The sequence below is a fragment of the Balaenoptera ricei genome, chromosome 7, assembly GCF_028023285.1.
Source record: "Balaenoptera ricei isolate mBalRic1 chromosome 7, mBalRic1.hap2, whole genome shotgun sequence".
NCBI classification, from domain to species: Eukaryota; Metazoa; Chordata; class Mammalia; order Artiodactyla; family Balaenopteridae; genus Balaenoptera; species Balaenoptera ricei.
Window position 1 is genome coordinate 38,762,283 of NC_082645.1, and position 25,801 is coordinate 38,788,083.

Sequence of the window (25,801 nt, forward strand, 5' to 3'; positions counted from 1 at the left end):
CCACTACTGCCTAACTCTTGAGCACCTTTTTTTTTTTTCCATATATGCCTAAGAAACAGGGCTACTACAAATGTCTCTTTGTGTCATTATTTTTGTATTGATAACCTAAATTACAACTTATTTAAAAAAAATTTTTTTTTTAAATTTATTCTTGGCTGTGTTGGGTCTCCATTGCTTCACGTGGGCTTTCTCTAGTTGCAGCAAGCAGGGCTACTCTTTGCTGCATTGCGTGGGCTTCTCATTGCAGTGGCTTCTCTTGCCTAGAGCATGGGCTCTAGTTGCACGGGCTTCAGTAGTTCAGCACATGGGCTCAGTAGTTGTGGTACACAGGCCTTAGAGCACATAGGCTTCAGTAGTTGTGGCTCGCGGGCTCTAGAGTGCAGGCTCAGTAGTTGTGGCACACGGGCTTAGTTGCTCCGTGGCATGTGGGATCTTCCTGGACCAGGGATTGAACCCATGTCCCCTGCATTGGCAGGCAGATTCTTAACCACTGTGCCACCAGGGAGGTCCCACAACTTACTTCTATATATACTTCTAAACTAATTGTAGGGAGAAGTATCATAAATTATCCATAGACATGCAGCTTGACAAAGTATTACTCTAGTTAGGTGTATATAAGTTGTTTCTCTTACAAATGTATAGACAGGCCCACTTGGAGGTTGGCTGAAATTCTGTGTCCAAAAGCAAAAAAGAAGGGGAGAAGGAGCGAAAGGGGGAAAAAAAAAGCTGTATCAAAAGCTTAAAACAAGTTAAAGCTGCACATTAAAATTAATCAAAGGACCTTATTTCTAAAAATGACATATTAAATTTTAAAATCTTGAAATCAGTTTTTCTTTGGCCTGTGAAGGGCCCCACCTTGTTTGCCAATTTACGAATGGGACTGATGCATATAGACCAGAGTGCATAATATCTCCTTTTTCTTGTCTGGCAAGGAGATGGTAGATAGGAAGAAGTGAGCTTGCTTTTCTCTCTGTTTTTTATTTCCTGGACCTCATCCTCGATCTGTTCCACCATTCCTAGCTACTTCATTGCTGTCAAACTTTTTTTTTTAATTTGAGGTAATAAAAATGAAGAAGTCCATTTCTTAGTGAAAGCTGCTTGCATCAGATAGGCTGGGGAGGTGTTCATGTTGGTTGGTTTGTTTTATTTTTGCTTAACTATTCACCTGTTGCTTGAGCACCTACTGTGTGCCAGGCGCTGTGCTTGATGTATAATGTTAAGTGGCTCAGGGACAGTCTCTGCTGGCCCTTCTGGAGCCCACAGTTAACATGTAGGTGCACTAAAAATAGGTTGGTTGATTGGTTGTTTGACTTTGCAGCTTGGAGAGGAAGGGTAAAAAGAGTAAAAACGGAATTGCTTCAATAATTTTGGGCAAAGATGGAGGAAAGGAGGAGAAATGTTTGATTCCAGTTCTGTAGTGATTGGGAGAAGAGCCACATCTGGGGTGCTGGGCTAGATTTTAAGTGCTCAATAAGTTTTAGCTGTTAATTGCCAATGACCTCAAAATTGTACTCCAAAGGAAGAATTTTTTGTTGAAACCATTGATTTCAATATTAAAATTGATTTATTGAAATTATTTTACTTGAAAATAATTTCAAAAAATTGGCATATATATGTGTCAATACTTTGAAATTAATTTCAAAAAATAAAAAATTTCATTTTGAGTACTCTGTCAAGCACTATACAGAGCACTTTATACATATTAACTCAGTGTAATCTTTCAATACCCCATGATGTATATAGGTGAAGTGACTTTGGCCTAGAGTCAGTCTGCTGAGTGGCAAAGCCTTGGACATTTATGTCCAAGGATTATTATTATCCATTGAAGTAATTTTAATTGAATAGCTCATTTCAGTAAATTATTAAGTTGGGTCCATAAAAAACTAAAGTAGGATACAGGGAGGGATCAGAGTACATAATTTACATTTAAAATAGTTTTTATAGTGACTATATATAGCCTTGCAGAGAAACATAACCATTTTATCACATCACAATTTATTAATGTATAGCACGGTCCTTTTCCTTTTTTCCACTTGCAGAACACAAATGCTAAATAAAAATAAAATCTCTTCTGTGCCCAGGAATAAACCTGATGCTCCTGAGCAGCAGCCAACAGAATAGGCGCGCCTGCCGCGTCTCCTTCAGGCTTGCAACTCCAGTGCTGGCCGCCCTGAGGGGCTAGTCACTTCTCAGGGAATTTATGCAGAATCCTCACTCATCCACCTTGGTCTGCCTTCATGCTTTGCTTTTGGAAGGAGTTAAGATGTGAGAAGTAGGAGTTGATGTATCAGAGAGGAATTTTGAACATCTAATTGGATAGAATCATGGCTGTGCATTTGACAGTATCAGTATTATTAAATCTGTGTTAATGTATAATGTCTTGCTTTCCTTAGCTCAGAAGCATTTGTCCTGATACACATACTATATTATTTCTTTCTATATTCTATTTCTGTCTGCTTGGCAGTAAATAGTCTTTTTTAAAATTTGCAATTGTAAAATGTCTTAGAATGTAAGATAATTATATGATTAAGAGGAAACAAATTCAGAATTTGTCAGTTTTCAAATACTTTGTTGAGCGGGTACTTAATTCTTCTTGATCATCCAAAGAGGTTGTTGAGTGAGTTATTAACAAAATTATGTATAAATATAAATCTTGGAATGGTTTAAGTAGTAAGAGAAAATTTATAGTATATTTCACATATATTTATAGCATGTAAAAATCCATATTTCTAGAAAGATTTCTTTGTATTCTAGTTCTGTGTATCTAACTGCGTTCTTAATATCTCCACTTAGATGTCTCCAAGCACTTAACAATACAAGGGTAATGATCTTCTCTCTCAGACCTGGTTCTCAGTAAATGGAACCAGTAACCATTTGGTTGCACAAGTCAGAAATCTAGGATGTGTCCCAATACCGTTTTTTTCCACCTCATCTGCCTCCCTCTAGTACTTATTTCATTTCTCAAGGATCCTCTCCTCAGGAGGTCTTCTCTTATTTACCTTGCCCAGTATAAGTTAGGTTTCTCTTTACAGGTGCTCAAGGTAACTAAATTGCTTTTTATTGCTCTTATTTTATAATTATGCATTCATTAGTATGATTCTTTGACTAGTCTTTCTTCCCCACACTATAGTAAGTGTCATGAGAGCCTGGGTAGCCAGTGCCTGGCACAAACTAGGTGCTCAGTAAAGATTTGTTGAATGAATAGAGAAGTATTATTCATTCCTTTCTGATGTTTGTCAATAGTTAATTTCTTTTCCCCTTAAGGAATAAGCAGCAAGCCTCGTTCTCATCCAGCAACCTAATTACTTGACATTAATGTGCTGATTTGGTTTTCACTGTTATCTCCAGTCACAGTGCATGATCTTCAAGTTTCATTTTCCAAGTTGTGAATCCAGATTATTTTGTTTGGTTACTCTTTATCTATTTGTGTATTTCGGTGAATTTATTTTTTTGGATTCTGTTTTGCCTCTTATTTTGTAACATAGTTTATGCGTTGAGGCCTGTTCTTGGTGGGTCTTGTTTAGTTTGGATGGTTCTATAGCTTATTCTAATACTTATTGAGAGGTATATTGAGCAAAGGTGCACTTTTTTGGTAAGATGCATGGACAGCACCTACTTGCACAGTGTTACTACAATGGCATCTTTGTCTCTGAAAGCACTGGTGTGAAAACAAAAACAGAGGTGTTTAAGCCTTGGAAGCTACAGTCTAGTTACTCATTTGGCATGTATTCTTTCAAGGGATGAATTTTACTTTGTAGTACTGATAAAATGTTTTGATAGTGAGATTAGCTAAGCCTTTTAGATGAATTATTAAATAATCCTGAATCATTATCACAGGAGAAAATCAAGAAGCAAGAAAAACTAGTTAAGCAACTGGTACATATAAACAAGTTGTCAAATCTTTGTCGTCAGTGCTATTTGTTCTCTGTAGAAATATTGGAAACTGGGAAATATAGTCACATGTTTGGAGGAATTCGAAGTCTTTCTTTACACTGGTGACAATATTTCTCTTGATTTTAAATTAGGGCCCTTACCTGTTGTGGGATGACTAGGAAAATGAAAATCTTGTTCTTTATCAGTATCTGAGTGTCCTGAGCCTGAAAAATATGCATGGATACTTCCTTCCAAGGCCACCACTGCTTGACCTCTTCATTCTGGATGTAGCTGGGGAAGTAGTTAACAGTAGGCCTGGTCTATCACTGTGTTCTGCTCAGTTCTGATCTTACTTTTCTCCCATCTTATTTTCTTTCCCTAGTGTATTATTTATGTAGCACACACTCACATAGGCACCAGAAATGTTTTTTTGTCTCACTGTAAGGATTCTTCCGTCTTCCATGAGAGGGGAATGAAGCAGTTCAGGAAATTGGAGATGCTAGATTCTTAGGACAACTGTCTGAGAAACTTTAGCTATATAAAAATTTCTTGTGCTGCTCCTACAGTTTTTGTTAAAGGCAGTACTGCCCTCTGGTGTCCAGAGTCCAATTCCAACGCATAGCTTCTCAGCTAAATTGCTTTTTTTAAAAAAAACTCTTATAGTTAGGCCTTAGAACTTCTTAGAAAAATAAGTAACAATTATTTAAGACTTGGTTTAGTTTATTTGCTGGCTTGAAGTCCATTGGATCAGGTAACTTGGGGTCATGCTAGAGTCATCTATATAATAATACCTCTTATCTGATAGGTAATTTCCAAGATTTAAAAAAGAATATATTACTTTCCTCTGTTTATAAGGAAAGTGTTCTCTGTTCTCATTTTAAAAATATGATACATTGGATCATTGCCAGCTTTTAAAAAGCTAAATCATTATTCTCCTTCCTTCACTTTTGTAACTGATGTGTCATTTTTCATTTCATTCTGGATATAAATCGTAATTTCTTTTGCCTGTGTTTTTTCTTCACAAGCACGCCTTTCATATAATGATAGAGGTAAGATGCATTGATGTTTGTTTTATGGTTGTGGCACTTTTTGTGGATGCATACTAAACATTTTGTTCTTAGATTTTTTGTTGTTGTTGTTGCTTTATTGTGCATCCTCTATAGTTTATAAATTTATGTTGTAGTTTTTTTTTTTTTTTCCACTTCTAGTATTAAAAACATGATTGGCTTGTCATAGTAATAGTTTTTGGTTTTAAAGAATTGTTACCAGTGTTTATACTTATCTAAGGTGAAATGTAGAAACAACTGTTTTAGTTGGCTAGAAGTTAACACCTAATGGCTAGATTTTTAGCCTTACAAACCTTGTATTGCTTAATTTTTATAGTATGTCATTACCTTAGATATCAGCATGTGCTCATTTTTAACAGATGCTGACTTTCTGGTCGAATCCATTATCTTTTAATGTGAAATCTATATTTTCAGGTAGTTTCTTTCATCTTTGGCATCTTTAGCAAATGGACTGGCTAGAGAAGTATAACTTGATCTTTTGCTGTCTGGAAGTTTAAGGCTTTATTTAGATTAGAATTAACCTTTCATATGGAGAACTCAGAATAAGTAAAATGATCACAGACTGCTTTACAGCTCTTCACCTCTAATCTTTTATCCACTATTGGTTACAGTAATGATACTGTGTGGTGGTGCTGGGGTGGGGGGCACTTTCTCCAGCTATTGTCCTTTGTCGCTTCTCAACATGATGTCTTCTGATGCCATAATTTTCACATACAAATGGGTAAAGAAGAGGTGTAATCAGAACCATGTTCTAATGAATATCTTTTTAACTGTGCAAAATAGCATGGGTGCTGCAAGAGAACTGGAACTTAGGGAAAGTTTTCAGGAACTCTGTAGTCCTTATAGTTACCCCTCCAAAAGTGGTTTTTCTCTGTAGCAGGGCAAAGCCATGTGTTATGGATAATATCAGAATGTTGTTGTCATTATGAAGTTTAAGTCTGAATTTGTCTCCCCAGGTTCGCATATATTTTAGGGGTATAAATCTTTATTCCTAGAATCAAGTATGAGTTTTTTTTGGGTAAATTAGTATAATGCTGCTAATAAACAGAAAATAATTTCTAATATTCTTAGATTATAGGATAAGTAAAAGCTAGATATGAGGGAAGTGGTTAAAACTTCCTTTAAATGTAAGCTCTTAAATGTAAGAACTGAAAAGTATGTGAATTAGAAGAATAGTCCAATAATATTTTATTAGAAAAGCAAAAAGATATATTGACTGGTAGTATAGATTTTATAGAGTTATAATCTGTTACAGAGTTCTCATTTTTGAACCTAACCTTTCTAAGAATTGTAGAATTATCATTTCTAAGTTTTGACATTTTGTAGGAGTGTGCCTTTGTAGATCTTTTTCTCACCCTTTGAAAATTGGCCTGTGTTCTCCTAAATTTAAGCTTTTTACTTATAAGTAATTTTGACAAAGCATATTTTCAGGCTGTTAATATATAATGCTGACTGCAATGGTAATTTCGTTAGGAGAGTGATCTAAGATTTCTTACTGAAATAACGGTAGCTTAGAAACTTTGTAAACAGAGTCTTGGAAACTTACGGGAACTTTTAAGTTTATCTGTGAATTTGGAAAACATTCAGTGATTTTTTTTTTTTTTATTCTAAACATAGGCATTGGAAATTTTTGTTTCCTAAAATTAAGGTTAATATTATATTGAAGTCTTATTTTGGGTATTCTTTTATTTATTTATTTAACATCTTTATTGGAGTGTAATTGCTCTACAATGGTGTGTTAGTTTCTGCTTTATGACAACATGAATCAGCTACATTAGCCAGGACATGGAAGCAACCTAAGTGTCCATCGACAGATGAATGGATAAAGAAGATGTGGCACATATATACAATGGAATATAAACGAAATTGAGTTATTTGTAGTGAGGTGGATGGACCTAGAGTCTGTCATACAGAGTAAAGTCTTATTTTGAACTGCCGACATATTCTTAATTTGAGATGTGCATTAAGTCATCTAAATCCTATTTTATAGACTGAATCATATCCATATGGTTGGTACTCTTTAGAATAGAGAATGGATAATGTGTATGTTATCTAGAGAGACATTATCAGTCAATTTATAAAAGTTATTAAAAATTTTAGTGTTTACATATAGTGCTATATTACTCTTTACCTGGTTATTTTCCCTCTTCAGCTTTCAACCCTTATCTGCATACTTTAATTTTTGTCATCCCTGCTTTGAAAACTCAACTTTTCTAACTTATCTCTAAAGGAGGGGGAATCATTGACTTTAACCTTATAGTTATTTAAAGTTTTTCAAATTGAACTTTGTTTAGTTAGCATAATTATTCTTTAATGCAGTTATCCAATAATTCTTTTTTTTTTTTTAAACTTGTAGGTGAATATTTAGTTTTATTTATTTATTTATTTTTGGCTGTGTTGGGTCTTCGTTTCTGTGCGAGGGCTTTCTCCAGCTGTGGCAAGCGGGGGCCACTCTTCATCGCGGTGCACGGGCCTCTCACTATCGCGGCCTCTCTTGTTGCGGAGCACAGGCTCCAGACGCGCAGGCTCAGTAATTGTGGCTCACGGGCCTAGTTGCTCCGTGGCATGTGGGATCTTCCCAAACCAGGGCTTGAACCCGTGTCCCCTGCATTGGCAGGCAGATTCTCAACCACTGCGCCACCAGGGAAGCCCCCCAATAATTCTTGAACTTAGAGCTCTGACCGGTTTCCTTTGCCTCTAGAAGAGGGTTTCAACTTGTTCCCTCCTGTCTCCACATTCACATAAGTCATATACTCCGATCAGTGGGGTCTCTTATTGCAGATACATATGATCAGTCAAGGAATGCGAGAGGGGGGGGTTCAGTTCTGGTAAAACTTCTCCAGAGTGTCTTGTGTCCCCTCCCACTGAGACTCATAATTTGAGAGGCCATACTTCTGTAAGATGTACATCTGACTTTCTTGTCACTGTTAAACTAAAATAATCTTTAGCTCTACTAACCTTTCATGTTTTGAATGTGTGAAGGAAAAGCAACTTTTGCAGACATTTAAAAAATAAATATCTGATGTTAAAATGGGTCACAGGAAGTCTTCTGGTTTATCATACTGTTTTAAAATAGGAATTCTCAAACCATTTTAGAAAGATTGTCTACTTTAGAAGAAGAAATTACATTATTTTTTCTCTTTAATACTTTGCAATGTTTCTATTGCTGAGGGTCTTTCTAATGTAGATGCCAACTTTTAAAAAATCTTGAGTGGCATCCAGGGGCTGAATAATGCCTAAAGGGAGCACTAACTGTCCTGAGGCATTAGAAGAGGAGGGTTTTTTTTGTTTGTTTGTTTTAAGGAAGGAGAGTAAAGGCAGAGAGACATGCATTGATAAAGGGGTGACATACAATCTACAATCTCCAAGTGTCTTAGGTGCCACCCAGTATCATAAAGTCTGTTGCTGTTGCCACAGAAATTTTAGTTCTTCCTAACAATACTCATTACACAGGGCTTCAAACATGTTACTGCTTTCCTCTGGAAGCTTTCCAAAAGGCTTTCTACCTCTTGCTTTAGCTGCAGATATTTAACTAATACAATGTTTTTAGCGAAGGGTAGCCACTCTACTTTGTATAGGAGGATTCCCTGGTGATGCTGTACTCCTATTTATATATTATAGTTGCTCCATTTAAAAAATTAACTATAGCAGTATACTTCTCTTTCATTTACCATACCTTATCATCTAATATGATGACCACTTATTTTCTGAATTGTTATTTGTACTTTCTTTGCCCATGAGTCCCAGAATGCTAATATTATCTCAGATCAATTCTGGGAAGTAATTATAAGCAAAGGGATAAATTGTTACTGGGTGGAAAAATTAGAATGAATGGAGCAGTTTGGTTATAGCAACACTAACTTACATACTCCTTTTATGTGCTTTGTATTTGAAATACCTATTTGTAATGTGTTTGAGAACAGCTGTGGGTATTTCTGATATTCATGAAGAAAGATTTAAACACTCACTGGGGAAAGTAATGGATTTTGAGGAGTGGTTTCTTTGAGACGTAGCCATAATTTGCTGTATCTGGCACTTTTCAAATCCTTATCCTATAAGGAATAATCAACTGGATGAAATTAAAATACCGTTAGTAATATCCTGAAGGTCACAGAAAAATCTTAGGAGAATTAGTGAGACTGGATCAAAAAGATTTTAGATCTTTTCTCTTGATTGCTATATGTGTGTGTGTGTGTGTATATATATATATATATATATATATATATATATATATATATATATATATATATATATATGTGTGTAGCAATAGGAATGTTATTATGAAAACTCTTAATTCAAGTTTCTTGCTTTTTGATCACTATAGATAATTAGTAATGCTTGAGAATTCAGTTTTGGCAAGATTGAAGTTAATGTCATTTGTACGTGTCTACCGCTTCTGTCAGTTGATTCCTCAGTATACTCACGTTTTTCTGATATTTAGAAGTGAGATGTGTTATGTGCTGCTCTTTAGATGATATTATTATTGTTTATCTGTAGGACCCAGGACCACCCCCACCTTCTCCATTACTAGGTTTGAAGCCACTGCAGTTACTAGAAGTGAAAGCAAGGGGAAGATTTGGTTGTGTGTGGAAAGCCCAGTTACTCAATGAATATGTGGCTGTGAAAATATTTCCAATACAGGTATGTTTATTGCAGTTTTCTAGTCTGCATATATTTTTTAAAAGATGCAACTGGCTAGGTCATTGTAACTCAGAAACAGTCTGAAAACACAAGCCATATGTTTCATGGTGGTTCTTTGTGATACCAGGGAAAGTGGTTAGCCCTTATTATGTCCGCCTTCTCATCTGAGAAATGAATGGTACAACAGTCATGTTTGTTTAAAGTGGTGGAATTACATACAGGAGATTTTTTGCCAGTAAAAATTCTACAGAAATGCAAAGTGAAGATGAGGATTCTAATTTAAAAATATAATTCATTGTCTGAGTGGTTAACTTTTAATGTCCCATTGACATTATCAGAAAAAGCAAACAGAATAGTGAAAGAGTATAGTGTGCTTTGTTTTAGAATCGCTGTTTGGAGATATATTACCAGACTGATTCATTTTTGTTCTACTTTGAGTATTGCTGTAATCATTTCAGATTTTGTTTGGTGAATTTTCAGAGGCATTGAGTCAAGACTCCAAATAATTGGTTTACTGTTGACTTGTTTTTCTATTAAAAGGGGCCAACCTTATAAAACCCTGGTCTCATGCACCTCTGAGATATTCTTTAGTTTTGCTCCATTGGTGGTATAGATCTATGATAATTCCTTTGTTCCTGTCTTCTGCTTATACACACCTGTGGCTAATGCTGTGCATGGTATTGTGATCCTGGCTGGGTTTTTTGATGCAGGCTTCACCCCTGCACCTGTATAGTAGATGTTCCTTATAACAAAATTATTCAATTTCTTTGTCTTAATATACCTAGATTTTTGCCCTCTTACCTCCTTGAAAGCCTGTTTCTTAGAGTCTGTGAAGAAGTTTATTACTTTTTTTTTTTTGGTAGCAACGCAGATACTGTTAACTGTAGTTTAGTTCTCAAAAGAAAAGTCTTTTGGGCCAAGATTCACAAAGAAGATCAGGGTTCTTATTTCATGTGAGGAAGCTTAAAAATTAGAGAAGCGCATTTGGATGCTATTAACATAAGAGTAACAACAACAACAGTAGCTAAAATTTTATTGAATGGTTCTATTGTGTCAGATAGAGGTACTTTACATATGTGAGTACTCACTACTATGTATTATTACCATACGTATAATATAACACACAATATATGTATAATACAACAGCCCTATGAGGCACACACTACAGTCCTTGTTTTGCTGATCAGGAAGCTGAATGATTATGTCACATGCCAAAGGTTCTTCGATAGCTTGGATCCAGAGGGTTCCTAACTGTTATGCTATGGTGCCTCCCACTTTCGTTATTCTCCCATTGTGAAAAGAAACTAATCCTTTATAAGTAGACATGTAAGAGGCATGGATCACTTGCAGGCACAAGTGAATCTGTGGTGTTTCAAATTATTGTATTGCATATTTATACCCCATTGCTCTCTTATTGACTCTGCAGGGTATTCTAAACATTTTGTTAAGAAGGTTTGACATGCTGTTAGTGTTTGAAAAAATTTGTTTTCTATTTAGATGAAGTCATTCTCCCTGAATTTCATCTCTCAGAGAGATTATTCTTAATAGTAACACAGGTAATTTCACACCGTGATAAAATTACACTGTAGTACTAACTTGTATGTGGAATGTGTTGCCATTGTTAGGATTCAGAAGTGCAGTATTTCTGATCAACTTCTGTGTTTACAAATTATAAACACAAAAAAGTATGTTTGAAGGAATGGGGCAGGGCAGGCATTTGGTATGTAACTGTTACCTGTTGTCAAAATTTTCTTTTATTAAAAAACAGGACAAAACAAAACCAAAGAATCTCTTAATACTTAGCCTTTAAAAAAAATTGCCTTAGAACTTACTTGAGTAATCTCTTAGATATGGTTTATTTGCCTGTGTTCTTTGCATTCTTACTATTCTTTTTAACTCTAGGACAAACAGTCATGGCAGAATGAATATGAAGTCTATAGTTTGCCTGGAATGAAGCATGAGAACATATTACAGTTCATTGGTGCAGAAAAACGAGGCACCAGTGTTGATGTGGATCTTTGGCTAATCACAGCATTTCATGAAAAGGTAAAATGACTTTCCATTTTAACTCAGTGAAGTCAGGGTTGGCTTACTTCCTAATGTTGGCTACAAAGCCCTCACTTATTTTTCTGGGAACAGTGTGTTATTATAGTTGGTTAATATTTATAAATAAAAACCTGTTTTAAAAATGATTTATTTAATAGAAGAACAAAGATGACAACTTTTTCATCTAACCCTCTACTTAAATGATACCAGTCTTTTGTCCCTGATTTCTTGTGCTGCAATTACCTCTGTTACAAATAATTATTTTAGTATAGCCAATGCTTAGGAATTTTCATTTACCATTTACTGTCCACTTTTATTACATGAGACATTTTTTCAGCTTGAATTTTGTTTCTTAAAATTCTTTAATCGATGGCACTTAGTGACAAAACTAGGGTCAGGAAATTTATCTGATCTTTGATCAGTCACTAATTTGTAGGATAATTACCACCAAAACACACTTGCTATTTTTCCTCAATTTTTCTGCTTTCAGAGTTAGTATGAAAGTATACATTAATGAAGTAGGAAATTGTGATCTTCTTGGCAATCAGTTTCATCACTGTCAGAAAAAAGTGGCTGTTTTAATTCCCTTAATTCTTGACTAAAAGGTTGGCAGTAATCTCTAGAGGAAGATTCTTTAGGTTAGTTGTTGTTCATATGTTTTAATTTTTTGTTCTCCTAGTCCTATTTATAACATCTCTATAGTCAGTATATTTTAACTTCTAAAATATTTTCTAGAACTTTAGATTTTCAATAATCTTTTTTTTTTTTTTTTGTAAATTTTGCCTTCTCAATGGGAAATTGACCGACTGTGCTTGTAGCAAACCTTTAAAGATTAGTGGTATTCCTTTCAAATGTTTATTAATGTGAAATTGAACCATTCCAGAAAGATTGCATTTTGGATATTATTCACTGAAAGGAAAGCTATGTTGCCTTCCATGACCTCTTAAAAGTAAAAAGGAAAGTCTCCATATACATATGGCTTTTGTCAAGAACATAAGTTGTTTTTTTTCCCCCTTTCTTTAGGGTTCACTATCAGACTTTCTTAAGGCTAATGTGGTCTCTTGGAATGAATTGTGTCATATTGCAGAAACCATGGCTAGAGGATTGGCGTATTTACATGAGGATATACCTGGCCTAAAAGATGGCCACAAACCCGCCATATCTCACAGGTAGAGCTAAATTTATATTATTTTACCCAATAATTCAGTATTTATTATTTAAACTTTCAGTCCCCTGGGCAAAATATATTTTTCCCCTAGTTACCTAATCATGCTATAGGAGGCATTGATTTTCACTTGTTTTTCAAATTAGCTTTGAGATTGGCCAGGAAGTATTTTGGATAATGTATATATTAACATCATTATCAAAGGTTAATTATTGACTTATGTTTCAATTTGTCTCATTTCCGAAAACACAGTTAAGAATGAAAGTGTATTTTCTTTGTCTCAAAGGAGAAATTTGTTTTACCTCAAAACATGATTTACTTCAAAGATGATTATAAATAGGTATAAGGGGATGTAATTGAGAGATTTTGAGTATCTTTTTTGCTTGTGTTTTGAATGACCATGTGATCATTACCTAAGTTGAGGTGGAAGGAGGTATTATTTGAATAATTGGGCTTACTAAATTTTATTTTTCGGTGAAGAAATAGTACTTGGACCCAACAATTGTCATATCCTTAAAAGGGAAACCGTTAATTCCCTTAAACATGGGATTCAATTTGCCATTGTGTATTTGACTTCCTTGAACATGGGATCAATCTGTCATCTTATATTCAGTTTAAAGATGGATGTTTTAAATTACCTGATTCATTTAACAAATACTTAGTTGAGTGCCATCAGGTGGTGTTTTAGGTTGCTGGGAGGCATTACTTTTATTCCAGTTCTAATGTAGATTCTGATTTTGAAAACCTTAAATGACTTCTACCTCAGAAATAGCTTCCCTTCTCACCTTCCTACATACAGTCTAACCGCCTCTTCCTGGATTTTTGCTCGCCTCACCTAGTCCTATAGGGAACTAATCCTTTGGAACCCCCAAAGGTTATTGTAAGTAGGGTCCCTAAAAATCATTTGAGTCTAAAACTGATTTTTGTAGCATTTGTGGTTGTCTCTCTGTGCGTCCTCTGTCTCACACTTGGTCTCTGTGTCTGCACACATAAATTTACCATTGCTCATGGCACCGGTGTGTTTACTGGGGTAAACAAGCTTACTGAGCTTACTGGGGTATAGTAAGCCCTAGGATGAGCTAGAAGAGGCTAATGTGTAGAGGAAGACATCTGATTGCCTTAAAATGGTTACGCTTTTTGGAACACCAGGATCCAGCTGGAGCAGTGTATGTTTATGGTGAAAAATTTCTCTTATACATTTGTAGAGATGCTTTTGTACAGCCAAGTTGGTGAATATAATAAGAACCATTAAAACAAGGGACGGCTTTAAAATGTAGGCCTGTGCCAATAGGCAAAAAGCTCTAATTCAGCTATTACTGAAAATTCTTTCGTTTTGGTTTTTAAATTTCAGTGTCAATGAGAGTTTCTAACTATAAACTCTGAAATATGCTTATTATCTTAAAAAACAACAATTTTATGATTGGTAGTTAGGAGTGACATAGGTAACATGTAGGCTGGACAGTATTTTTGGAACGGCAGCTCTTTATAAAACTGCTTTATGGAGAGAATTCCTTCTTATTGTCCATGTAATGGATACGACTAGGTCGACTAGGTACTCTTGTGCTTCAAGCTATCTGGAGACTTTACTTAAACTTTTCGTCCCTCTCCCCTTTTCTGTATTTCATACTTTGAAATAACTATTTTTTTTAAAGCATACATAGTCTCTCCTTACTTACAGTCAAAAAATTTAAAAGATAACTTGTTTAAACTGAATTTGAATACTTTATCTTTCTATTTGCAAGGGACATCAAAAGTAAAAATGTGCTGTTGAAAAACAATCTGACAGCTTGCATTGCTGACTTTGGGTTGGCGTTAAAGTTTGAGGCTGGCAAGTCTGCAGGTGATACCCATGGACAGGTAAGGATGATAACTGTAAACTGTAAGAAAAAATAATCTTGTCCCATATTTTCTTAGATGGCATCTGGGATCAGTTGGTCTAAAATTATTGTGCTGGTTCTTAAGTTGGTATCTAATATAAAAATGACTCTCTTAAGAGTAATATGTTAAATTTGCTGAGGAAGATATTTTCATATGGTGATGAAGGACTGTTAGGACCTCAGGTGGTTTTAGATCAAGCAATTCATAAAACAATTTAGATGTCACAGGATTCTATTTTTAAAACTAATCAAAGAAGAATCCAACACATTTTAATAGGCCTCATTCTTTTAGGGAGTTCTTAATATTAACTTACTAGTTTTAACTTGTTGATTCTTTCACTGTCTTAGGAGGAATGGAGGAATAATCAGTCACTCTTCATGTTATGATGCACTAAGATCTAGTGCCTGTTTTTCCAGACAGCAATGATAGTTTCTTGCTTCTTGGTCTCTGTTGCTTCTTTAACTCTTTAATCAACTTTATAGCTTTTCTCTGAATTCTCTCCAGAGTTCCGAGCACTTGTAAGGCCCTGAGCAAGGAGTTTAACTCTACTAACCAAGGTCTGCACAGAGACCTCAGCAATGGGAGCCTTTAAGGAAGCCAAAGAGGAAAAGAACATTATCCATACGTTTTATTCTCAGAAACTGAGGCTCTAAGAAAGGTGTTTTCAAACCAGTTTGACCTGAAAGGTGATATTTCCTTACAAAGCCAAATGATTTTGCACAGTCATTACTTCACCTTTCAAATCAGGCAAATTATTTGATCATCTGATTCTCAACTTTCTTTTTGCCCAGTGTGTCCTACTGACCTCCAAGAACATAGCACAACAAATTTTGGCAACATTGACTAATGATTTAAGAATTTAGCCAGCAGTCATAGTTCTAGAAAAGTTGACAACATATGTATTTGGGAAGGAAGGCAGTTTTGTGGAGAATGTAACTGAGATGGGAGATTGTGCAGGAAGCCTAGGACCAGGCTTCTGAGCTGATTGTCTGATTACCTTAAGACTAAATTTTGGGAAGAGTTTAATCCTTTGGTACCTTATTAACCTCCCCCCTTTGTAAGAAAAGAATTTGGGGATTCATTCATATCTTTTTTTTTTTTCAAGTTTTTTTTTTTTTAATAGATCCTTATTGGAGTATAATTGCTTCACTGTACTGTGTTAGTTTCTGTTGTACACCAAAGTGAATCAGCCATGTGCATACCTATGTCCCCATATACCCTCCCTCTTGAGCTTCCCTCCCAGCCTTCCTATCCCACCCCTCTAGGTCATGGCAAAGCACCAGACGAATCTCCCTTCATTCATATCTTTTAATGCCCTCATGATTGGCTTACATGATGAGGGTAAAAATAACTAATAATACATAATAATTACATATATATATGTATTGAATACATATATATGAATAATAATGAATAATACATGATTGATTCCTTGACTTTAGATTTCATGGACCAGAAAGTTTCAAAATGCTTATTATTGCATATTTTATATATTGCAAAGAACACTGGAAAAAAAAATAACATTTTTCTCTAATATCATCATCAATTTATAAAAGAGAGGACATTTTATACTGAAAAGGAAGATGTCATCATTTCGTAAGAAAAGAAGTACTTTGGAAGGCATACATTTATCTTCAGGAGAAAAGTAAATTTGGGGGAAAAGCTTGCTTACAGTACAATTAAAATAGTTACTTAAAGTAGCAAAAAAGGCAAAGCTCCCTTTTTACCCTTTCTTTAAAGTGTTCTCCTTATTAAATGAATTAAAAACTTCGGGTTTTTGAACTTCAGGGTCTTAGTGATCTATCCTTATTTTTTCTTAAACATCTCTTTATATGTATATTTGCAGATAATTGCCCAACTTCTAGTCTATAGATGATAGTCACTTAACAATGGAGCTTTTGGAAATACCAGTATCTGGGCCACTCCCTAGACCTATTAAACTCAAGTGGATTAATCTAACCACCTATCTCACAGAAATTATTTAAGTGTTCATATATGAATCTTGTCAAGCACCAACCAAAGTTAGCTGTGCTAGCTTAGTAACCATATTTACATTACTAAGAAATACCAGATTGTTAGGGACAGATATCAATAAAGAATTTAAGACAGAATTCATGAAGAAACAAATACATAGATTTTGTGGAAACAGAACTTTAAAAAGTTTATCCATCCTTTACTTGGCTAATTCGTTTTATGTTTTGTATTGTTTATTAGGTTTTTTTTTTTTCGTACACAGAAACCCTCAAAAGGAGTATTTTTTTTTAAAAGATACATTTCAAACAATGTACAGTTGAAAAGTATACAGCCTTTTTTCTCTGTTCCATCCTCTCTCCAAATAACCATTGTTCAGTTTCTTGTGATTACTTCCAGAAGGGGGAAAAAGTCGAAGCCTAGACCAGCATAATGTCTGTTGATATATCTATTAAGTGTATCCAGAAGGGATCTTAGTATATATACTGCTTTGTTCTTTGCTGTTTTCATCTTACAGTATTTTTAGAAATCTTTCCATATTTGTTTTTATAGATTTACCTCATGTTTTTTTTAAGAGCTGCATAGTACTCTTACTTATTTAAGCAGTCCCTACTGATGGTTGCATCCACTGTTTCCAGGGTCTTGGCTGTTGTATTACTTGAAATGGAATAAAATTCTGGTAGTCATAATTTAGTTATCTTAACCTGATATTAGAGCACACTTGGTTTTGATTCTCTTTACAAAATCATAAAATGTTAGTTCACAAAGTTAGTAAGTGCTGCTTGCTTTCAACATCTTTTTCAGGTTGGTACCCGAAGGTATATGGCTCCAGAGGTATTAGAGGGTGCTATAAACTTCCAAAGGGATGCATTTTTGAGGATAGATATGTACGCCATGGGATTAGTCCTGTGGGAACTGGCCTCTCGCTGTACTGCTGCAGATGGTAAGGGAACATATATTTTTTTAAAAGACATATACATATATATGTATACCTGTACCTACTACACATGTATGAAAAGGGTTGATTACTCTCTAAGGTAATATTTTAAAGTACAATTTTTTTTAAATAGACTCCAAGAGGTGGTAGCATAAAGAAAATTCAGGAGGCAGGGGATGGGGAGGGCGGGAGAGGAAAGGTACTGATATGTATTGATCCATTACCATTGCCAGATGTTTTGCTGGGCACTTTACATACCTTTAGCTTATTTCCTAAAACAACTTTGGAGGTAATTATCACCTCAGTTGTGAGGAATTTGACGCTCAAATTTTAACTAGAAATTAAGTAGCTTGTCTGTTTTAGTTGCAGAGTGGTAAGTGGTGAAATCAAGATTTGAAACTCTGATCCAGATTCAGGGAGAGGGCTGCTACTTTGGTTAGATCACGAGGGTCCTGAGACACCTAAGAGTTAAAGTCAACTCTTGGGTGAGAAGAGGTGCATATAGAGTCGGGGGATTTTGACTCCCAGGATACTCAGGCTGTCTGTTCAGCCCTCCCGTGATGGATTGAGTTACCATTCTATCCTCCATGACCCAGAACTGAGCGTGTGTTATACCACAAGTTAGATTCTGCCTCCTTAAAGCTTTGTAAGTCTGATCTGATGTAGACATTATTGTGAACATAAGTTACACTCCCTAGCACATCACCTTGGTTCTAAGGGATTCCTAGTTCTTGTTCTTGAAGTCCTTTTCAAGTCCTAAAAATATTTACATTGATTGACTCATTATAAACCTGCATATTATATTCCTCGTGTGACAGAATTATAGCATTGTAGGTATTGTCTTTAGTGCTCCTCAGAAGGTCTCTACTCTCTCCAATTATACTACACTTTTTTGGATATGAGAATATAAGGCAAATTTCCTGACTATTAAACTCCCAAACCAAGTAAATTAGTTTGATCTTTTTAAATTTTAATTTATAAAAGGTATAACCATCTTAACCTATGTTTATAAGAATATTTTCTGAGTACTGATAGTTTCTCAGTGTAGGACAGACTACCTCTGGTATATGAAACTTGATTTGGGATACTCTGCTTTTAAAGGGAATTTAGTGGAAAGTGCTCAGGAATGGACAGCCATTCATTCTTCCAAAATTGGCATGGGAATGGATCCAGAACCTAAGAAAGGTTGAAGCAATTTGGATATAATTTTAGCTTAGACGTCTATAGGTAGAAGAGTAAGCTGTTCAGTGTGTTTTGGCTCAAAGTGGAAGAAAAAATGCATTTATTGTGTGCATTTATGGAGGCACAAGTAGGTTAGATGGCAGATGTTACAGGAAAATACATTTCTTAAGAATTTCATTAATATGAACTCTCCAAAGCAAGCCAATTGGATGTAGTGTTATGGGTAAGTAATATACAGTTTAGTTAAGGTGATAAAATGTATCCTGGACAATTAACTCCAGAGTAAGGTAAGTATGACTTGTCTACATAGGTAAATGTTTTTGGATGAATGTTAATACCTGAGAAATGTTAAGGGAGTGTTATGGGAGTTTAGAGGTGTGAGGACTTGCTTTGTTTGTGGGGAGGAGAGGTTATCAGGGAAGTTTTTATGGAAAAAGAATAGGATAGATGCTTACATTTCTTAAATGCCTTGCACGTGCTATGAAATACTCAATTGCGGAGTCAGGCATTTCTGATTCAAGTCAGAAATTGAAGCAGAGGGGACAGTATGAACACTGCTAACGTAAGTGCTTTTTAATTTTTTTGATGGCTAATTGTTGATGGTTCAGTTCAGTGATTCTCAAACTTTAATGTGCAAACCAAACTCCTGGGAATCTTGTTAAAATTCAGATTTTGACTCAGTAGGTCTGAGGTGGGGCCTGATACTTACATTTCTTACAAGCTACCCATCAGTGCCAGTGCTGCTGACCTGTGGACCGCACTTTGAGTAGCAAGGGTTAAATAAGACACCTTTAGAATGTCAGTACTCTAAGTGATTGGAAATGCTTCAGCAGAGACTGACTATCCAGCCATCAAGGATTCTTATATTTAGACAGGGTTGAGTTAGATGGCCTCCTTCTTGATCAGCTGTTGATAACTTATATTCTATGCAGGAGTATTTGGTGTGTTTTGAGAACTTGTACAAGGTTTATGTCTATATAGACACATCTGGTCACTAAAATTGCTCATTAGTGACCAATTTCTGTCAAGGGGAGACAGTTTAGTGATTGAAAGCACAGACTTTAGAGTCACTGAGGTGGATTCAAATTCCACCTCTATTACTTAACAGCTGTATGCCCTTGTGCAGATTATGGAACTTTTTTTTGAGCTGCTTTCTTATCTGTAAAATAGGGTAATGCCACCTTCACTCTGTGAAGATAAAATGGAAGCAAATAATATAAAGTTCCTGGTCAGCATAAGTGCTCATCAATTATTAGTTATTACGAACTCCTAACTGAATTTCCATATTTGAGTAGGCCTAAGAAAAAAAGGAACATGTTGTAGAATAAATCTTGCTTGTCTGTGAAGGCACATTCTGACTTGTTGGGAACCCTTTTTGTAGAGTACATTTGTGATTTTTAAAAAACAATATTTGGCAGCTCTTGTGAGGGCAGAGAAGAGGTGTGACTCCAGGGTACCTAATTCCTCATGTAGAGTCAGAATGTCAGAATAAAGATGGTTATAGCAGACTGAACCCAAAATCTTCAGAGATGAAAGCACTACTGTTTACAGTCTGATCTGAATTGCAAGAGGAGTGGGTACCTTAAAGAGCTATTATGTCCTTAATATGCAGAGATCCATGGTTCCCTATGTGCTATATACAAACAGAGATAGGCATTCCTTATAGAACAGGTAAGAAAGCTCCTTTCACAGTCCTTAGCAGAGTTAACACGCCAAATTACAGACTTTTTGATTTCCTCTAGTTTGCATCACACTGCGGTATAAGTACAGTTGAGCGTTTGTTTCTCTCCTGTCACTATAGCATATGACAGTTGGGAAAAGGTGATACAGAGTGTGTTTTAGAAAGCTTGTTCCAGTTTGGAAGTTAGGAAGATTTGAATTAAAATGATTTTTCCCCTTTTTTTTACATTTCAGGACCTGTAGATGAGTACATGTTGCCATTTGAGGAGGAAATTGGCCAGCATCCCTCTCTTGAAGACATGCAGGAAGTTGTTGTGCATAAAAAAAAGAGGCCTGTTCTAAGAGATTATTGGCAGAAACATGCTGTAAGTTATATAGTTAGCTTTGCACTTGAATTTCCAATAAAAAATGTTTTTCAGAGGAAGGATTGATATCTCTGCACATTTCTCTTTTTTTCTGAGGTGGTGGTCTTCATACAGGATATTCTGAACTAGAGTTCTAGAAACAACAGAATTAAGGCTATGTACACTGGTGAGGGAGATGGTGAGGTCAGAGCCTTGGGGAGCTCAGCTCTGTGGTCTTGTGCAGATGAGTGTGCCCCCTGTTTGGAGATCTTCCCAGGGGAGGAATGCCTGGCTCTGAGCCTGTGGATAGTCGGGTAACCTTGCTGATCACCACCTTCCCAGGTCATTTAAGAAAGTGAAGCGCCCAGTTTTCACCTCTCCATGACAGTTTTTGCATTTTGATTTGGGACTGGATGATTTTCACGTTCTTAAGAACTTAAGAGACTAAGTAGGTGAAGGCTGGAACAAAATTGCCCTGGTTATTTTGGTCTAGATAGATATAATTAGAAACATGGATAAAGCCAGGTAGAAAATCCTTAAGGTTGGCTTTCTAACCTTTTTTCCTACTTCAACTGCAAGGTAGAAATGCTGATATTAACTAAGAAAACAAAAATTGGTAAACTTCTTAAAGCCTTGGTTTTGAATCCAATTCAAAGGTTAGCATTTAAATTACCTGGTTTATGAACAATGGTCAGGGATTTTTGGAATTAAAAAAACGGTGCTCTGTGAAGACCTAGATGGGTAGGATTGGGTCGGGGAGAGGGAGGTCCAAGAGGGAGGGGATATATGTATACATAGAGCTGATTCACTTCACTGTGCAGCAGAAACTAACATGACATTGTAAAGCAATTATACTCCAATAAAAAAAAGAAAAAAATCACCTGCTGTGATAGTCCCAGTGCTCAGAAAAAATACTGATTTATCTCAGTGCTTTTCTCCATGTGTCTGTGTATAATAGATACTCAAAAGGTTGACAAATATCAAACTTGGCTAATCTTGAAACTTTCTTTAACCCACAAAAATAGCAATTTCTTTGTGCGAGTTTTAGTCTATTATTTCCTAATAGAAAACAAAAACTGATGTGGTGTTTGAATGTGTTTTTCCTTTTTAGGGAATGGCAATGCTCTGTGAAACGATAGAAGAATGTTGGGATCACGATGCAGAAGCCAGGTTATCAGCTGGATGTGTAGGTGAAAGAATTACTCAGATGCAAAGACTAACAAATATCATTACCACAGAGGACATTGTAACAGTGGTCACGATGGTGACAAATGTTGACTTTCCTCCCAAAGAATCTAGTCTATGATGGTTGCACCATGTGTACACACTGAGAAACGGGACTCTGAACTGGAGCTGCTAACGAAACTGCTTACAGTTTATTTTCTGTGTGAAATGAGTAGGATGTCTCCTGGACATCTCAGAAAGAAGACCCTCGTTTCAAAAGGTGGCTCTGGGAGACTTAATGGCATTGCCTGTAGCAGAGACATGAAGGACATGAGACTAAGAGAAAAGTTGCAAACTCTAAAAAAAAAGAAACTTTTGAAGAAGTGTACATGAAGAATGTGGCCCTCTCCAAATTCAAGGATCTTTTTGGACCTGGCTAATCAAGTGTTTGAAAACTGACATCAGATTTCTTAATGTCTGTCCGAAGACACTAATTCCTTAAATGAACTACTGCTATTTTTTTTTAAAATCAAAAACTTTTCATTTCAGATTTTAAAAAGGGTAACTTGTTTTTATTGCATTTGCTGTTGTGTTTCTATAAATGACTATTGTAATGCCAATATGACACAGCTTGTGAATGTTTAGTGTGCTGCTGTTCTGTGTACATAAACAAAGTCATCTAAGTGGGGTACAGTAAAGAGGCTTCCAAGCATTACTTTAACCTCCCTCAACAAGGTATACCTCAGTTCCACGGTTGCTAAATTATAAAATTGAAAACACTAACAAAATTTGAATAATAAATTGACCCGTTTTGTAACAAGGTATTACAAATTCACTGTGTTATTTAAGAAAAAAGGTAAGCTATGCTTAGTGCCAACAGAAAGTGGCCATTCGTAAAGCAGTGTTTTAGCTTTTCTTGTGCTAGCTTGTGATTTAAGGAAAAAAAAAATGCTGTTTTTTGAAATGAAAAAATGGTGTCTTTCTTTCCCCTCTTTCTCCCATGTTTTAAAGCTTCATCTTATATCCAGTTCCCAAAATATTGCATACTTACCTACATATTTTTCTAGGTGTGCTGTGCTTGGGGACTATTTGAAAATTTAAAGCATGATTTAAATTTTTTAAAGTGAGCTGTAACACTGGAAAGCTCTTCATTATTTTTAATTCTTTTAAAATAGATTTTTTTTTTCCTATTTATATATGTAAAATTGTAGTGTATTTCTTTTCACCAAACAGTGTGTGGGACATTCTTTATCACTGTTTTAGGATCACCTCAGGAAGTGTCATTACCCAGAATTCCTCACTCTCTGCTTTGAGACTTGTAACTTTATCACTATATTTCTGCTTGGTGCCATCTTGTCAGAGTAATATTTGATGTCTGTGATATGTCAAGAATTATCCTAGGATAGAGATTTAAGTTTTTAAGCACAGATTTCAGATGTTACTGCTTTAAAACAAATCAGGGATAACAAGTTAAACTTCTTATAACTTAAAATATGCAATGACATTTAGAGGTAACCAATGTTGATATAGGTAACATAGCTTAGCCTCCTCCCACGAATTGCTTTTACAACTAACCCTGATATTAGTTTAGGATAGTTCATGCCTTATCTTTGATAAGAAAATGGAATTGACGGTAGGTAGGTGCCAAAGTGCTTTTCAAAACAATATTACATTAGAATATAATTGGATTCTTTCTCAAATTTATAGGCCAAAGTAAAACATTAATTTCCTGAATTTCTGGATTACTGATGACCAACAAATAGCCAGTATTATGCTATGTACTTCTTTTGTCAGGTCATTTTAAAACCCATACATTAATTTTATAAAAGAATTTTTTACGTGTCACTATCAGGAGCTCACTGTGAATGTGTTGTCTTCAAATGGCTATTTAACCACACAGTACACTACATTTTACATAAAACATGCACTTAATCTCTGGGAATAATAAATTATATTATTTATAAATAATACATAGGTCAACAGACTCCTTAAGCAGGGAGGGAAAGAAGAGTAACAGCATTGTTGTCTGTGTGCCACACACCATACAGAACTTTGTGCTCTTGGTCACATAATGTACCCAAGGCTTTGTGGTATTTCTAAGAATTCCCATTTCAATGCTGAGTTCACCTTTATTTCAAAAAGTACTTGGTTTGGTTTTGCTTCCACTTGGAAACTGATTAAGAAGGGAAGATGGTGAGAATGTTCATACAGGAAAGCTGTTGGTCTCCTAAAGGCTAATTTCTACCTGTTGTGAACAGTCCTGTTTTTAACAGTTAAAAAAAAAAATCAAACCAAAAGAAAACAAAAGGGAATATTATGATGAATGTTTGGCTTATGTGAATCTTAGAGATAAATTTTATAAGACCACTTATTCACAAAATAAAGTTTTCTCTTCATGTTAGAAAAAATTTTTAGAAATCCTGGGTATTGTACTTAACTCTAGCTAACCAATTTTAAAACCTGTATCCTTTTGAGAATTACATTGACAGAAAAATACTTTTTATAAGCAGTAAAGTAAGAATGTTCCAGTGACTACCTGTCCTGATACCTAGTCTTGTTAAAACTTTCTTTTGCAGGGCATTTTCATGTTTGGTTTACAGTCAGTGTAAGTGGGCAAGTTAATAAAAACTTTGAGCTTAGGGATACTGAAAAAAAGAAAGATCAAAAAAAGAAAAATGATTTGTTTTGGGGTACACTGAGACCCCAGTAATTCTTTCCTCATGTGTATGGTGCTCCTTATGATTCGTCTTGTATTTTGCCTTTATGACACCCATCAGAACTGCTGCTCTAACTTATACTCTTTACCTTGCCCAGATCTCCGTGTAAGGAATGCTTTATGATCAACTGCCATAGGACTGATGGATTAACCAGTGTTTGGCTTTATTCGAAGTTTATGCCCTGCACAGCTCTTGTATGTATTTTAGATGCTAGGAAGTTTTTAGCATGTGATGTGTGATTCTTGTTTGAATGTTTATTACAGGTACCTTGTGAATTCCAGAACAGAGACTGTGCCTCACAATTGTTGGTCCCGTGAACTTGCACTATCCTTCATAGGTGATGTTTCGAAAATACAATCAGGAAAAAAAAAGTTTAGAACTTAAAAATGAGTCATATATCATGAAACTAAAAGGAATCTCTTCTTCCCCCTTTCCTCACTCCTAGGTAACAGCTACATTTAAGTAAAATGCAGGTGGTAGGGGAAAAAATCCTGGCCAGATGATAGTTCAGTGGAATAAACTGATTACTGTTTTAAAAAAATGCTTCACCACGGATATTTTCCAGTTTCTCTTTTTTACCTTTTTAAAATATTACTTTTTAGGAACATTTGGTATAATGTGCATAAAATTATTTACTGATTTATGGGCAAAATGATACAAGTAGCATCTTGATTGAACATCATTTACCTCAGATATTCAACCAGCAGTACATTTTTTATGCAGTCTCAACCCATATCCTATTTGTTACCTCTCAAAATATTGGTAAACAATTATTTTAGCTTTACTCTGTATTTCTTGTCAGTGTTTTGGGCACAGGTTGTTGTACTACTGTCAAATTGTACTTGCTATTTTTTCTGCAAGTATTTAACAAAAAGTTAAAAAAGAAAAAAAAAAAAGTCCCATAAAACCCCACCTTGGGTAAGTGATTGTTAAATATTGTACAAATAAAATGTATGCTATCCCCATTCCATTCCCAAGTTAAATAAAAAAATAAATATGGTATGATTTGCATATGAAGTTTTTCTTTAGTTATACGTTCTTAAAGAGGGGAACAGTAGCTTTATAATTTATAGTGAGGCTCACACCTTGAGATTTGCAAGAATGGGGATAGGTGAAAGGGAGGTTTGTCAGTTGTG

At 35.4% G+C, this 25,801-nt stretch overlaps 1 protein-coding gene across 1 annotated transcript in view; it reads left to right on the forward strand.

The window, feature by feature from the left end:
• ACVR2A (activin A receptor type 2A) overlaps positions 1-22,768 on the forward strand; it is an 81,657-nt gene extending 58,889 nt beyond the window's left edge. Inside the window, exons 5-11 of the mRNA XM_059927794.1 lie at positions 9,438-9,581; positions 11,484-11,627; positions 12,651-12,796; positions 14,535-14,649; positions 17,446-17,584; positions 20,675-20,805; positions 21,896-22,768. Coding sequence (XP_059783777.1) covers positions 9,438-9,581; positions 11,484-11,627; positions 12,651-12,796; positions 14,535-14,649; positions 17,446-17,584; positions 20,675-20,805; positions 21,896-22,090 — 1,014 coding nt within the window. The 3' untranslated portion in view covers positions 22,091-22,768. The remainder of the gene's footprint in view (positions 1-9,437; positions 9,582-11,483; positions 11,628-12,650; positions 12,797-14,534; positions 14,650-17,445; positions 17,585-20,674; positions 20,806-21,895) is intronic.
• The last annotated feature ends 3,033 nt before the right edge of the window (positions 22,769-25,801 follow it).